The sequence below is a fragment of the Cuculus canorus genome, chromosome 1, assembly GCF_017976375.1.
Source record: "Cuculus canorus isolate bCucCan1 chromosome 1, bCucCan1.pri, whole genome shotgun sequence".
NCBI lineage: Eukaryota > Metazoa > Chordata > Aves > Cuculiformes > Cuculidae > Cuculus > Cuculus canorus.
This window is the reverse complement of record NC_071401.1, coordinates 176,381,246-176,397,631: the sequence shown is the minus strand read 5'-3', so window position 1 is coordinate 176,397,631 and position 16,386 is coordinate 176,381,246. Positions and strand designations below refer to the sequence as shown.

Below are 16,386 nucleotides of genomic sequence, written 5' to 3'. Positions count from 1 at the left end.
GGACAAGTTTGATTGCTGTGGGTAAGGCAAATGTAAAATAAATCACAATGATGTGGCCTATCGGAAAACTGAAGTGAGAAAATGTTAACGGCTGCATGAGAAAAAAAAACCACAAAAATAGGTGAGAGAGTATTAGATGCATAATCACTGAATAGACTAAACACGACAATCTGTTTTCTATGCATTATGTCAAAGTGAATTTGTTTCACTCATCCCGCAGTATCTTTAAAGAACAAAGAATACTTTTCAGACATGAAAAATTAACTTCAAAAAGTACTGGCCACTGATCTGGAGTAGTGCAGGCCTTTCCCCTACATTTTCCCCCTTATGATTGAAACCCTCAAAGTATTTATTAATGAGTATTATTGTTTTCATAATTGCTGCTTTTTGCATATTCCATCATCATTATACAGCTAAATGTGTAGTTTTCCCCTCAAATCTTTCCCATACTTCAAGTCAATCTCCCCAGACCCTTAATTATTTTAATGTTGGTCTTGGAATTTCTTCCAATTTGCAACAGATTTGTGATTTAATTTGATTAGTAAAATATGCAGAGTTGCCAGTAACCCAAAAAAATAATATTTCAGGTGTCACTCAACTCGCTACCGCCATGCTTCTTGGCAATTTATGCAGAAACAATTAGATTTCAGTTCACTGCGAGAGGCTATTGAAAAAAAAAAAAATAAATGCTGCTGAATGCATTGACAGAATTTTGGCAAAAAAGTTGTTAGAAACAATTCTAAGACTCATAAAGGATTAGATATGCTGGGGTGGAGGGAAGGAAGCCTAGCAAAATCCAGCTGGATGCATCCAGTTAAAGCCCGGTGAGTCCAACAAATCTTTCATTGCTTATAGTAGGCCTTTCACACAGCCAAGCCAAAACACTCAAAGACCAAAGCCATCCATCTGCTCCATCCATTCCTTTCATTTCTGAAGGAGTACTTCATCCCTTCCATCTATTTAGTCTCTGCACCTATGCCTCACTGAAGAACAAACCCTGCAAATGTTTCCACCACAGCCATGTGGTATGATGTATAAAATCCCCCATAATTTTCATTAGAAGTCAGAAAATAAACCCAGGAACATAAATGTGATGGTATCAGATTGTAATGCACAATAACAGCCTCACAGACTTAGAAACTCCACCCACTCTGCCATCTCCTTTGGCTTCCAAGTTATTTCTTTCTAATAGCAAGCAGTAGCAGAAAAAAAATTGTGACTTGGCTTAACTGAAAATGAAAAGGGAAGACCAAACTGTCTGGAATAGACATTACAAATTCTGCATGCATTTAAAACATGGATGTAAGCAACCTGGCTCCACACATAGGAGAGAGGTCCCACACAGCTCAGAACTGCTACTGGGATAGGCACGGCTGCTCGCATGGCCAGGCCTTGCTTGGAAGAAGTAGGCCATAATTTGCAACATGCTTGATACGATTTTAACAATTAATCAGTTAATAATTCACATGTGCAATTGCAAAACCTTGCTCATGTCTGCATACAAAGTTGTAGATCACTCCCTTCTTTCTCTCTTTTTCAAAAAACACAAAAAAAGAAGAAAAACAAAAAATAGAAATGTGTAATAAATAAATTACTAAACTCCATAGATGACAGCATTAACAAATATTAATTTGAAGAGTTTGGTTTCTGTACTAACACAGTCCAGAACTCATATGTCTGCCTTACATCCAGCCATTTATCATCTTGCCCAGACCAATCACCTAAGGAGAGTCAAGTGGAGATACCATCCTAGGATACTTGTGGAGAGCCCCAATTCCTCCCTCTCCAGTACCACTAAGTGTGAAACACTAAATAGCCCTGGGGAGGAGTTCTCTGTGGGGTAGCATCAGCTGTGTTACCTTCCCCACATGACCTCAGGGACTCCCACCCACAGGAGAGGCTGAGCACACCACCAGCACTTCCATCAGTCACCTCCCTCTTTTAAGCTGACTGGAAAGCAAAAAGAAGAAGAGAAGGTAGCACATGAGACTGCACAGAAACAGAGCCTTAAAAATCACCTGGGGCTCAGAAAACCCATGGTTTCTCCAGGCCATGGCACAGATCTTCCTCTGCCTTAATACAATCCAGGGAGGGTGCATTAAATCTCACAAGGTCTTCTTTCTTGTATTCCATTTTTGATGTGTTACTTAGATAGGTGAATGGTCCCAAGGCAGGAAACTAAAGATGTCTTTTCAGACTAAACATGATTAACTGTCCGCTGTGGCTAGTCAGAACTCCTCACTGTTAGAGCCAAGTGTGAAAAAGAGAGCTCTCATCTCTCACTTCCTAACTTCTTCCTTTTCCATTAAAAAAAAAACCAAACTGGTGCAGGAAAGGCCACTGCTCAGGACATGGCGCTGTTCAAAGCACTGCTACCATCTGCAGATTACACAGCAGCCTGAAAGGCTGGAGGTGACACTGGCTGCATCTTTGTTTCTAAAAGGAAAGCTTTCTTTCTTCCAGCCAAGAAAACAGCCCATGCATTTTTGTAATCCCAGGAGGAGTGAGGATGTCAGTGTTATAATTAAAAAAAATACTAAAGTGTTCAAATTTAAGCATATCTAACAGTGATGGTGCAGCATACTGGATGCTACATGGATTAAAAATATGACAGTAGAGATTTCGTGCCACTTTCTGCCTTCCTTCCACCAGTGCAACACCATTATATTTCAGGTGCTGAAGGGAAGGAGACAATACCAATGCAGGGAAAGCATGGTAGCCCAGGGCATATTTTTTTATGCTTTTAATTTGCAGTTTGTGAACCCATTTGGCATATGGGTACAGCTTAGGACTCATCTCCCCTTCTCATAGCTATGATTGATTTCTGAACATAAAATCAGTCACGAACAACAGATTTCTGTGTAAACACGTCTGTGACTAACTCAATCTAATCCTGTGAATCTCGCTTCCAAGATGAATACAAATAACAAAATCCAAAATTGATGTCTTCATTACATCCTTTGTTGTGAAAATCAAAATGTAATTCAGATCTATTGTAAAACTTGCAATAAACATGCCAGGAAGAAAGAGACTGGAGCTGTTTTGGAAGCAACTGTATGCTGTCTAAATCAGTCTTTTGTGCCCAGGACTCTGACAGAGATAGATAGCACAGATTTCTTTTCAAATGTCTCATACAGGAGAAAAACCCTTCAATGTCACTGATTTGATGTCTGTTTCCTATTTTGATCAATGACTGCTAAATCATATATATGTGCATAGAATGGAACAATACGGCATTTTACATTAGTCTCCCAGCAAGCTGTGTGGGCATCACTCACATCCTAACCTGCCTAATCAAGGTTCAGGTATAATTTTTCAACATCTCCTTCCTGTGCTTCAGCTATCCTGTGCAAACAGTGACGCATTAATGCCAAGCTACAGAACATTTTCTTATTGCTTAGTAACATTCGCAAGGATATGCTACCAAAGCTTCTGGTCCATCTCCCTGTAAGTCAGCTATTTTATGTACAGCTACAGTTCCATAACCGGATTTGACTCCACAGCATTACAAGGAACAGTGTGACCTGAAATACATTTTTAAAATTGAATATTTAGTAACACGGGGTCAGTTGTTGCTTGTTTGCCCTATTCTTGTTATTCCTAAAGAGGTCTAAAAACCTGTCTCCTCTTCAGTTCCATTGATATTTCAGCCAGGAAGTTAAATGCAGAACTGCCAATGATGCAAATAGAGACTTGCCAAAAGCTTTCAATTCTGCAAAAGGCAAAAGAGGATTGAAAGACTAAATTTAGTTGCAAACATATTGCCAAGAAAACGAAGTGCATCAGACTATCTATACATGAGTACTGAGAGATTCAAACGAAATTGCATAAAATACAACCATGCCAACAGAAGTCATGGAGCCTTTGGTAGTTTTTATAGTATGTTTGTAGTACTAAGGTGCCCCTAAAATACTGCAGATTTCCTTTGCACACAAGAGATGTCTGTGTGAGGGCTCTGCAGCATGGCTCTCACAAGCAGTTGGCAATAGGCATCTTTTATAACAACCTTCTGCAGTAGCTGAGAATTGACGCTATCAAAGCTGATGCTTCCAGCTATCTTGATAGAAACAGAAAAGAGCAATGCAGACGTTATGTCCTACAATACCCACTTCTGGCATTAATCACATAAAATAGACTATCCAATGGTACACATATAACCATATTTTGCATATCAGCATTTGAATTGGTTTTAAAATATCATTTCTTTTACAGACATCTTTCCCACTTTCCATTTTTGCCAGACGTATACAGGGGTTTTGTACAGACCATGGAACATAGTAACTATTCTGTGTAGTTTCTACAATAGATCTGATTATTAGAACAAAAAAGAAATGCAGAAAATGCAGAAAATTCTTTAAGGAGAGTGCATAGTCTTACTTTCATAGATATGCCAAGTAAACAGAGTATTCTTCACAAAACGTTTCCAAATTTTCTCTTTAATTTGCAGAGCTCTCTCTCTGTTCTAACATAATTGCTTTTCTTCTTACTATACTGTTTTTCTGCCAGATTAAAAGGCTTGGTTTATGTCCTCAACCTCAAGAACTAGTACCATCATGACAAGAAAACGCAGTTTAACTGAAATAATTCCCAGTTGCAGTGAATGGCCCATGAACTCAAGTTGCCCAGTGAGGTGCGCTGGGCACAAACAAGTTGGTATCTCTATTCTCAAGGTGCAAAGATCTCCACTTGCTGCTTTATACAATCATAAATGCAGATTAAGTTGATGGACTTAAATAGAACAAATGCAAGGTTGGCTGAGACAAGCTGAGATCCCTAATACACTTTACTGCCTTGATTCTCTAAACAAAATATGTCTGGAAAATACTTTTCCTTCTCATGTCCTAGATAGATTTAGCTGAATGTCATCAGGGCTGTACTTAAATCAAAAATAAACAAACAAACAAAAAGACAATAAAGGGAAATATAATGAGTTCTTATTGTAAACTACTTGCTTTAAAGCACTGCAGCATGCTATAACAGAAAATCATGTTATGAAAATGCAGCTATACCCAAGCATACTACACTAAATCTGCTTGTCTGCAGGACAGCAAAGTACTTTCATTAGCATTATAAACTCCTTCCCATGGTTATTTTGCACTGATTTATTAACATACACACCTTTCAGCAATGTCCTGTAAACACACTCAGTGTTTCTACTACACCGAGCTTTTGCAGGTTCTTAGAACAGAGTTAGTTTCTTCAGGAGATGCTAAGCAATCTAGTAGTTTAAAACTTCAACAGAATCCATGTTAAAGCCACAGAAACATACCCACCCTACTTGTCTCCACTTTACCATTTAGATTTAGATCTGGGCAAACGCATGCACTTTAAAGTCTACAAAATCAGAACCTTTAATAGATGGCAAAGGCAGCAAAGAGCAAAGAATACACTGAAGGTAAAAAAATTTAGCAGGTTCATGTACAAATACATACACTCGCCACCCATTTTAATACAGTGCTAGAATGTAAATGCTCTCAATGCCACTCATATAGACTAAAACAAGTACAAAATGCCATTTACTGATCAAAGTACATGACTTCAGGTGTATCCTGCGTTTCCTTTAATTTTTAAAACATAACTAACCTTTCACTCACTAGTTATTTGGTGGAAATGTCATGCATGACTCTTAGAAGTCTACATATTTCAGTAACCAACCAGTGCCTCTACCAGAGGTGCTCACACTAGTTGTGGAAGCAGAAGAGAAAAAAAGAAGTTATTTTGTGACACATACATTTAATGATGCTAGGTTGCCATTTGTGGAAATTCTATCACCCAAACAGCACTGCATCCTTATGGTTGCCTCTCAGTACCCAAAATTCAGTATAATTTAACTCCAGAAAAACTCCAGCTTCCAAACAACATCAAGCGGCACTGCTCAGACATCAGGAAAGTCACCGACTTATGGTTCAACTGGCCTAGTGAGTCTTAAAATTTGAAATATTACAAAACTGTTTCAGCTACTTTGCTTTCTTTTGCATTAACTTTTCCCACCTTGATCAAAGGAAAGGTGGAAAAGAAATCATTCATTTTATCACCAATCAGGCTGATTTCACAGGAAAATATTACTTACAAGTGTGGAGCCAAACTCAGTTTGGAATGCAAGATCTGTAATGGATTTCCAGCAAGATTTACACCAGTTTGACTGTCCAGAGCTCTTGAACTACACTGAATCCCACAACTCTAAGTTTCAACAAACATGAAGAATTCAATATGTGGAGTACTGAGAAATACCTTTATTATATTCATAGGTACTGAATGCCCCTGTGAAGTTGGCCGCAGTGGTTTACCATCTGCAGAGTTCAATCAGAACAGCAGGTTAAGGGAAGTAAAGTGGAAAAAGTATCACAGTGATTTAAAGTCACACTCAGTAGGTAGTGAAACAATTGCTTTAGTCAACTGAGAGTGTGCAAAACACGAGAGAGTGATCAGAAACATACTGGTTGCTTAAGAAAGGACCTTCTACAAGCAGCCTATAACTTGGTCCTTGAAGAACTGGGCTTACTGCAGTAAAATAGCGATTGCCAGTATACGTGAGAGGGATGTCAAGTAGAGGTAAGACAATACACACACAAACCACACATACATGGTTTCAAATGCACACCGCTGAGTAAAGTCCATGTTTGGGCAAGCAAATCATGTCAGTTTAGGAAGAAGCTGTTTCTGTACCAAGACATACTGATACCCCAAAATGTCAAGACATAATGGACAGAATTAAATAAACTTAGAAATGAACTTCACAATGCTGTCTCCACATGCTGAATACTCTCAATTTATAGCCAGCTTTAGTGCTGAAAATGTGAACTCCAAGAATGTCTTATTGAACAAATATATCCTCTTGTAAAAAAGAGCTAAATGTTAATGTGTTCCTCTGTGCACACAAAATAGTGTTACTATTTTGTTCACACTCATTTTTCTTCATGGAGACAACAAGCCACATCCTTGAATCATATTTGATTTATCTGTCTAGTAGGAAAAAAACACATTACTCCCAGGAATACTTACAGCCGGCCTGGCTCTGATATGGAAGGCTGTTTGTTCTAAATGTTCATTATTCATTCCATCACCCTAAAATACCTTGCAATAAATGGAGACTAGAAGACAGAAAGTCAGTATGAACCCAATACCTTCTCTAAGACATCCACTATCCACTGGCAGTAGGGCAAAAAGGGAAGATACGGTGATAAGACTGACTGTTCTGTCCAGTGGCTCAAGGCAGAGAGAGCTCCCGCCTTCTGAACTCAGGATTCAGCTGGGGAACTTCCCCAGTGCAGAATTCAAAATGAGGGAACAGCCACTTCTAATATATATCAAATTTAACTCCATCAAAAGTTTCCGGAAGAGTCATTATGCTCCAAGTGAAGTTGTACCGGTAGGCCACATGGAAACAGAGTAACACATAGCAGTGTTTTTGCTCGCTTATTTTTCCCTTCAGCCTCCTCCCCTCACCTTTTTGATCACACTCAAAACCATGCAGAACTATGAGACAATCCAGACTGCCTTACAATTTCAGGCAAACAACACAACATGCACATAATCTGTAAAATGCATTAGCTTTTCTTCACTGTATCATTGTAATTACTATGGTGTTCATTCTGTTTAACATTTCACAAAGACATTCTGCGACTCTAACAAAGGTTAACTGTAGAAGAATCATTTCAGTGCTCCTAAATAACATCATTTTGTTATTTCCTTTCACAAATACACAGCTCTTACCTGTACACGAATAATCATCAATACGTATATATCCTGTTTTGCAGATGCACATAAAGGATCCTGGTGTATTTACGCACATGGTATTCTCACGACAGTAGTGCCGCCCTTCAGCACACTCATCAATATCTGTGAACGAGAAAAAGAGGAACATGAGTCAACTTCAGCAGCATTCTTAGCAGTCCTTTGATACATCACTATTCACTCGCACCAGTAGTGGATTGCACCAAAAAGTTACTTGAGCAGCAAAGCATCTTGGAAACTGTTTTGGCTTTTTCCTTCTAAAAAAAAAACTGCTTGAAGTGTTCAAACGAGAGAGGCAGAATGAGGTTTCTGTGAACAGCTGTTAGTGGACTTAGAAAGAAGATTACATTGGCTTACATCTTTCCTTTCAAAGTGACCATAATGTTATCCCTGTGACATAAATAAGAACAAAAAAAATTAACTGGGGTCCCAAACAGCAGACCAGCTGCCTCAGCACTGCAATGTCATCCATCACTGTACCTGTGTAGTCGCTGCAGTCATCAGTATACAAACACACTACTACATGCATACTACACATCTTTGATCTAAGAGGTATTGCTGTTTGGGAAGAAATGGTAAGGAACATGGTAAGATCTGAAAAGACACTAGAACTTATAAGTTTCCCTTAGAACTGTGAAGTAGACAATCAGCAATTTTAATATATAAAAACACATATCTACAGCTATACATACCTACATACATATGGATATAGATAGGTATATACACACCGTATCTGAAAGAAACCTGAAAGAGTCTAATTGATATAAAGACCTGCCCTGACAGGAAAAAATGCAACTTGCTAGATTACTTGACGGAATGTAATTCTTACTACAGTATAAGGTCCTAGAGCAAATTCCAGACATAAATCACTGTAGGCATGGACTTCAAAATCCAGTCAGTTTTGGAACTCCCATAAGCTGCAAAATTAGATGTATTTCTTGTAGCACTTTATACTTCAATGATAACACAGAGAAAGCACCACAAACAACAAAACAACTTCTATATGCTATTATTATGCCACAAAGAAGAAAAGATATATTAATTTGGAAGTACTCAGTAGCATGCTGTTCCTGTAATAATAGTGATAAAGATGGCATGACTGAAATGCTCTCTGTACATTCAGCTATATTGTGATGCCATTTGCCACTGAACCTTCCTACGTTAGTATGTTAAAAATTAAAAGGGTGGATTGTTGGCTTGTTTTTTTCCTGCTCATCAGTTTTGATTTCCTTCCTGTTTTCAATTATGTTTACAGCTTTCAGAGTTGAAAATAAAATCTCTGGATGGAAAACAGTGTTGTGCTCCAGATTCTGATGGTGGTTCAAAACAACAGACTGGATATATAAACTCAAATCAGGGTTGACTTCTTAATGCTTTGAGCTAAATGTCAACAGTGTTAAGTCCTGTACTTCACTCCTTTTTCAGTCATATGCTTATCTTCCAGTTCTTCCTCTCTTGCCAGTGTCTTTAAATCAACAGCTACTTACCAACTGCCTGCTTTTTTCCCCTTCACATTCCCAGAAGAAAATTTGCCTTCCAGTCCAAAACAACGCAACACAGTATTAGTGATTCTGTAGTCATCTCCTAATTTCTTTCAGTTTTGAAAAATAAAACCTTCTATTTTTCCCCAGTTTCTATTTTCCTCCCAGTGCAACTGTTCTGCTGGATTCTGCTGGAAAAGCTAGGGCCAAATGATGAATGTCTCCTACTGTGAACGCTCAGGGTGGTGAGCCCAGCTGGCTCTGCACAAATTCAGTTCCTAAGACTTTCACGGCCAATATGCTTCAGCTGGTTTCCTTCCTTCCTTTCCCTGTAAGTTCTGCAGGCACACAAGAATCATAGCTCCATTAGGGTGCTGGTTTGGAAACGCTAATTTTGTAATTTTCATGTGCATATATTCATACACAAATAAATGTGTATTTACAATGAGCACACTGAGGATCCTAAGATTCAAAACACGTTCTGTGAAAGTCATCTGAGAAAGCAAAAAAAAAAAAAAAAAAAGTGACACTATCACAGAATTACCACAGTGGCAGCTGGTTTTGTACAGAAAGTGGGAAACAGCACAGATCTCATGCCATACAGATGTTCTGCAGAAACATAAACACGCAGTTCACAAAACCAGACAGCAGTTACAACATATGCCTCAGCTAATACCACAAATGATGTAACTTTTGTCTTTCATAATTCCAGTTCACAATTTCATATTAAATTAATGGTGTTGATTTGTATTTAAGTAACAACATCAGTCTTCAAGTAATTAGAGGCCTTATGTTCTTGGCGTCAACAGACTGCCTAGCAGCCGGCTTTGGCACTCAGAAAATTCTACTTACAGATCCAAAGCCTCAGAAACCTTAAATAGAACTTTCTGAAACATAGTAATGATTGCTTTGGCAGGTAAATAGCCACAGGAGACCCAAAACACTAATGGTTTTCATTTTGCAGTGAAAAACTTAAAGCCAGACCTACTTTGATTGAAACCTCTCAATTTAGAGGTTCTCTAAATAAAAGCATTCATTTTACCAACATACCACATATTGAGGTTTTGCAAAATGTTTTATTAATAATTGCCTTCATTTCAAAACCTTGCTTGTTCAATTATTACCAAAAAAAAAGTAAAAACCACACAACTGATCAGCTTAACTTTAGGTTGAAGTGTTTCATTTGAACAAATCTGGGGTTGTTTGGGTTTTTATTCCAAAATGATTTGCAAACATATTGTCCACATTTTTTAAACTGGAAAACAAAACTCTTTCCCACCCAGCTCTCTAGAAAAGCTATACAGGATGCAAAGGAAATAAAGGGATTGTTTTTGCTGCTGTCACATTATATTACACTGGCACCTAAAGACCGTAATGAAGTGTCAAAAATCCATTGCACTACACTATGGACACACAGCTGATAAGAAGCTACTTTTACAGTTTGCAACTTTAGCACTAAATTATGTTGCCAGTGGACACAAAAGTTAATTAATACAAAGAGGGTAAAGTAACCGTCAAATGACAACTAGTCACACAAAACCACACTAAAAACTTGAGATTCCATTCCCTTTTTAACACAGCGTATGCAAGCTTTTTATACATTAGGTTAAGGTATTATAGATCAAGGAAGACTGAACTGGGCTAGGGAAGGAGCCCAACATCTGTTCTCTTTCAAAGCTACCAAAATAAAGGTCTTTTCATCTTGCTTACTGGTTGAAACACTGGTCTAGCCTTTTATTCACCTTTAGACACAAATACATTAAGTAAAACAGAAAACCTGATGCATTTCAATATCTAAAATAGCTTCTAACATTTATCTTAATTTCCCCCTGCCAAAAAGCCTAGTTAGCATATTAATGCAAATTAATGTCTTACTGTTTAGCCAGTAAGATGCTGAAGTCAGTTCAATAGGATGAATGCACAACTCCAATGGCTCTACACATTCAACAATAAAGACTTGTGTGCTTGAAGTCTGTGATGTGATACTGAGCCACCAGCTGTGATGTACTGACAACAATGTAGTCATGGAGATCATCAACCTGCTCTATTCCCAGCAGAACACATGAAAGAAGCATCTCTGGGAAAGCTGGTTAGTGTAAAGTGTTTGGAATTTGCACTTCAATGATTTATCTATACTTGCAAAAAAAAAAAAAATCAAAACAAACAAAAAAGTGCCTTTCTTTATCCCCCCAAGCACTCAAACAAAATTATAAAAAATATTTAACCAAGGAAAAGTTTCCCTGTATCCCTTCCTCCTGTACCGAGTTTCCTTCATCAGCATTAAATTCCCAATTATCTTTTACAATTCTTTTAATAAGAAGAGAACTTGACTTGAATTCAATAAATCACTGTTGACCCAAGCCTCACACTAACAAACAAAGCTTCGTCGTCAGCCTCACTATCCATCACTGCCTTTATCTACCACAAAAGCCTGCCAGAACAAATGAGTCTGCTAGGTCTGCAAATCTAGGCTGTAAAGAGAGGAGACTGCTTCCAGAACTGAGGATCCTCTATGGATAGTGCCCCGCCCATCAGTGATCTCCTTCTACAAGAGGAACAGTAGATCTCTGGTACTCTACAAGAGAAGAGCAGATTAGACTATGATTTAAAAACAAAACTTCACATGCTTTGTGATAATGAAAGTTTCTGTATTCACAGCCATAAATATGAAGCCCCACATTTACCTGCTAAAGAAAGTAATGCTTCTCCACCTCTCCCATACAACTTCATCAGCAAACCTCCATCCTGACCTGAAGGTTCAACTGCTAAGAGCAAGGGCATCACTTACCTACCATTCCTGCAAATCATGGACCTCTCTGCTGAGCATCTCAAGGACGGATGCCAGTAACAATGGTCACCACTAAAGGGTCTTCAGGCCCTTATTTTATTACTACTGACCTGATTCATACAGAAATGGACAAGCTGGGAAAGGCTGAGACTTTAGGTCTCTGACAGGAAAAAAGGCAAGATAAGATCAGCAGATGTTGCTCACCAATTAAGGGACTAGGAAAAAGAGGAAGGAACAGTGATTGATCATAGCAACCAATACCAGTGAAAAAGGCTAATGTGGATTCAAAACCAACACAACTTGTCCTGTCTTTTGGACAGGGTCACAAAGGAAACTAAGTTCTGTCTTTTTTCTTTCTCTTTGTATTCCCTTTGCCAGTAATAGTCCTTCTTTTCTCACCTTCTATCTCTGACATAAGGCTTCTCTGCTGTTTTCCTCCCTCACTTTCTACCTCAGTAAGTTTGGTCCTGCCTCCAGATCTCACTCACCTTGTCTCTCCTCCTGTCTTCAACCTATGCCCTCACCAGCTCCTCCTCCTTAAAGAAAAAAGACAGACCTTAATGCCCATAATTTTGAAGCTAGCTCTGACCAGATTACCCATTTGTGAAAGTATTGTTTTTTTTCCTTTCACCATCAAACACACTAACTCATCCTCAAACTCTTCCTTCACTATCATTCAAGTGTTTAGTACATTAAAACTTTCCAGTCCATTGCTCCAACAAAAATGCTTTTAGTAGGGTCTCTTCCATTTCCCTGGCTGTACTTCTGAACTCCTATTCTCTCCAGATTCTTCATTTTCAGCTACAAAATAGCTTCAGTATCTCGCTCGTTTGGTTTCCTAAATACTATGCTCCTTTGTGTCTCTTCTTGCTTATACCCTTTCTCACTCACTGTCTAAGTGGACAAAATACCTTGGGGCTCTGGCACAGCCTTTGCTCCTTCTCCTACTACTATTTCTAGGCTCTCCACCACCAGGCAAGCCTATGGTTTAACTAAAACCGCTACTCCAGTCAGTCACAAATCAACCACTACAGTTTTGTTTTGTTTGCTCTACCAAATCCAGAGCAGCAGTTTTTCCAACTTACATACTCCACAAAGGCTGTTGACATCAACTTCAAACAAAACTGTGTGTTTTCTCAGTCTCCCACCTTATTTATCCCAGCTGACTGCACGAACACAGTTGTAATCACCCTTACCCTTCATAGATAATCTTTGACTTTTTCTTCTCCTTATATACATGTGCATTTGATGTTAACAACAGGCTCACTCCAGCAGCAGAATCCCCAAGTGGCCACACGTATATGGTCTACCCCTGAAGCTGCTTTTTATTATTGGGGTTTTTTTAATGTTCTTTTTTTTTCCTCACCTTTCTGTGGTTGTGCATCTCTTCCCCCAAAAGAGAAAAGCACTAAAAACTAAAGAATAACAACATAACTAACCTCATGAACCAACTACACTGGGTATTGAGTTAAAACATACAAACGTAACCTCCACAATGACCAAGGACAGAAAATAATCTTCCACCATCCCCAGCATACTGCTCCCAGCAAAGAACATGAACCACTGACAACTCACTGTAGCAATGCACAGGGAGAGTAAGAGGAAATGGGCAGCTACTTGTGTCTATTGATTTTTATTGAATTATTAATAGACCTTAAGAAAAAATGGGTGAGTTGGATTATAAGCCTTAGCGCTGTTGTAATTGAACTAATCAGAGGTCCTTATAACTTCACTAGTCTGCTAAAGCAACAATTAGGCTAAAACTAAATTCTAATTATTGCATCCTCACGCAAGGTGCATTCTTTCTTCACTGCATACATTAAACTGCATAGATACACACTGTACACATCTCTGTGCTTCTCCCTTCATGTTATTTGAAATCTCTGATCTTTGCTTAAGTTCATGATTTCTCTGTCCATCTCCTGCAGCCTGAGAAGGGCTATTACAACATAAAATACCCTTAAAATAAAGGCAAAGTCACTCAAAGTCTACATTCCTTGACAGAAGTTCTATATAACTTTGAAGGGACACAAGACAACATTACAGAAATATCATTTTTAACAGTACAAAGAGTTGTTGTTATTTCAACTTGCCCCAGTTTTTTGAAAAGATGCCAGGCTGTTGAAATAAAACTGTCCTTGTTAAAGCTGCAGTAGGAGGTATTGTTCTACAGCTACCAGTGCAAGTGAGACTCTTAGAAGAAAATGAAATCTTCATCTCAGTCTCATGAAGACATCACTGGATTCCACATACATTATGTAGTTTAAAAAATATATATCATATGGAAAATTTTTGGAAACAAACACTGTCTGCCATCATGTAATGTTTTACTTAGCAAACAGCACCTTCTTACTATTTAATATCTTATAATTAATTCATATCATAGCGTATACATGATAAAACAAGTAATTATATACAGTTATCTGTCAGACATGAAAGCATCCCGGGGGGTGGGAGTGGCTTTTCTTAGGCACCAAATAACTACTCTGATGTAGCTGCATACTGAGAATAAAAAGGATGTTGTATATGATTAATTAGCGAATTCCAAATAGCAGAACAACTTACTGAGACTCCAGTTCATCATCCACCCCCTTCAGCATTGCACTTGCTTAGAAATAGGTCTTTAAATCTGAATTGCAAAATAATTTTTCTTTTTTTTTTCCTTAAAAGTAAGACAGTTTCTCATCATTTTGAACTGTGAATGTCAAGAATTTAGAATACTTGCCACTGTCAATGTTTTTTGTTTCCCCTGTTTTAAAGGGGGAATGAGAAGTGTTAATACCTTCGTACAGAAACTACAAATGACAGAACATATCAGATTCCTCCGAGGAAGAGGCAGCAGAGACTGTACTGCACAAGTCTGTTTTAAAACTCCTCATTGAAAAACAGATGCACACATAACAGGATAGTACCTGTAAGCTGTGTTAAGGCCCCTGTGGGTGGGTTAGACTGTGTTTGGGGTTAGGTAGGGTTTAAAACATGTTGCATATTCCCACAAGCTATCCAGTAGGTTACTGTCTGTTCTACAAAAGGAAGCGGCAATATCACAACTCAGCTGTCTCTCAAACGATGCCAAACTAGTTAAAAGTTCTACAACAGATATAATCACCGTGACTGCTATTGCTTTGCACTCTTCATAAAATACTGTTTATTTTAAATTCAGTTTTGTTTAATGCCAAACATTTCTGTGTCTTTGCTATAGCTCTTGGGGAATCTAGCCTCTACATATTGCAAGGTGTGTCATGCTTTTAGCCTGAGGTATTAAAAGTTACATAAGAAAACAACCAGCTGGGTTTGGGTACTTCTCAACACAGTGACAGAATCTAATTCTTCCAGTAGTCACCTCCTAGCTGCTAGTGAAAATTTGAGATAAAGGAAAATAAGAAGAAAATTAAGTCTTTATTTTCTTTTCTCTTTCATGCTAAGGATGCATCTTTAAGAAGTTTGTATGAAAACATTCACCTTAATTTCTCATTTAAAACCAAAATGTAACAAATGCTTCTATTGCGGGTGGGAAAAGACTACTTTCAGTACAAGAAAACATCTCCTTACCAGACACTGGTAATTCAGAACACTTTAAAAACATTTCCAAGAGGCTCCCTTCATATGAGCAGTTTCAGCTTTTTTTTTTATCATAGTAACATCACTGTCAATGGGTGGATGATAGAATCAGTCTTAACATACTTCCTGTAGAAGTAATTAAAATCGAATAATGCTGAATCACATCCTCCAATTCGTATAGGTACAAACCATTCCACTGCTACAGGCAGCAGGAATATCTGCACCCCAGTATGCACCTAACTTTGTGAGCTGGTTTCAGGGATACTAATTGTACATTTTAGGTTAGGAACATACTTTATCTTCCTGAATAAGAGACATGGCAGACAAGAAAGATTTGGCCCATTCTGACACAGTAAAACTGGTCTGATAATTCTTCATATTTATTTTTCTCAGAAACATGACAGAAATAAGATAATTATTGCCTTTACTGAGAAAAATATTAATAATTGATAACATATTAATACTGTTTAATAATGTTTCAGTTTAATATTAATAATGTTTAAATACTTTTAAATAGAAATTTCAAAATAACATTCTGCCCTCCTGGAGTGACAGTTTTTCTTTCTGCTTGATTAGTTTTCCAACCCAACCCAAAGTGACGAGGTAATGACTCAAACACTACCACTGATGGAAATGGAAATCTTTATTACTTAGCTATATGTGACACTATTGCCACATCTCACTTACAAAAAAGAATTTATGTATGAAGAGAGAAGCTTGGGTAACCTTTCCAGTTTCACAAAACTGACAGCGCTGCAGCACTCCTAAGTAAATCTCTCACCCAGAGAGTACACTGCCTACTGTGAAGACAGCAAAGCTAGA

At 38.1% G+C, this 16,386-nt stretch overlaps 1 protein-coding gene across 2 annotated transcripts in view; it reads right to left on the bottom strand.

The window, feature by feature from the left end:
• The window catches only part of NELL2 (neural EGFL like 2), a 148,310-nt gene that overhangs the window by 59,812 nt on the left and 72,112 nt on the right, over positions 1-16,386 (bottom strand). For both annotated transcript variants that reach the window (XM_054074710.1, XM_054074699.1), the window contains exon 13: positions 7,714-7,839. In XM_054074710.1, coding sequence (XP_053930685.1) covers positions 7,714-7,839 — 126 coding nt within the window. The remainder of the gene's footprint in view (positions 1-7,713; positions 7,840-16,386) is intronic.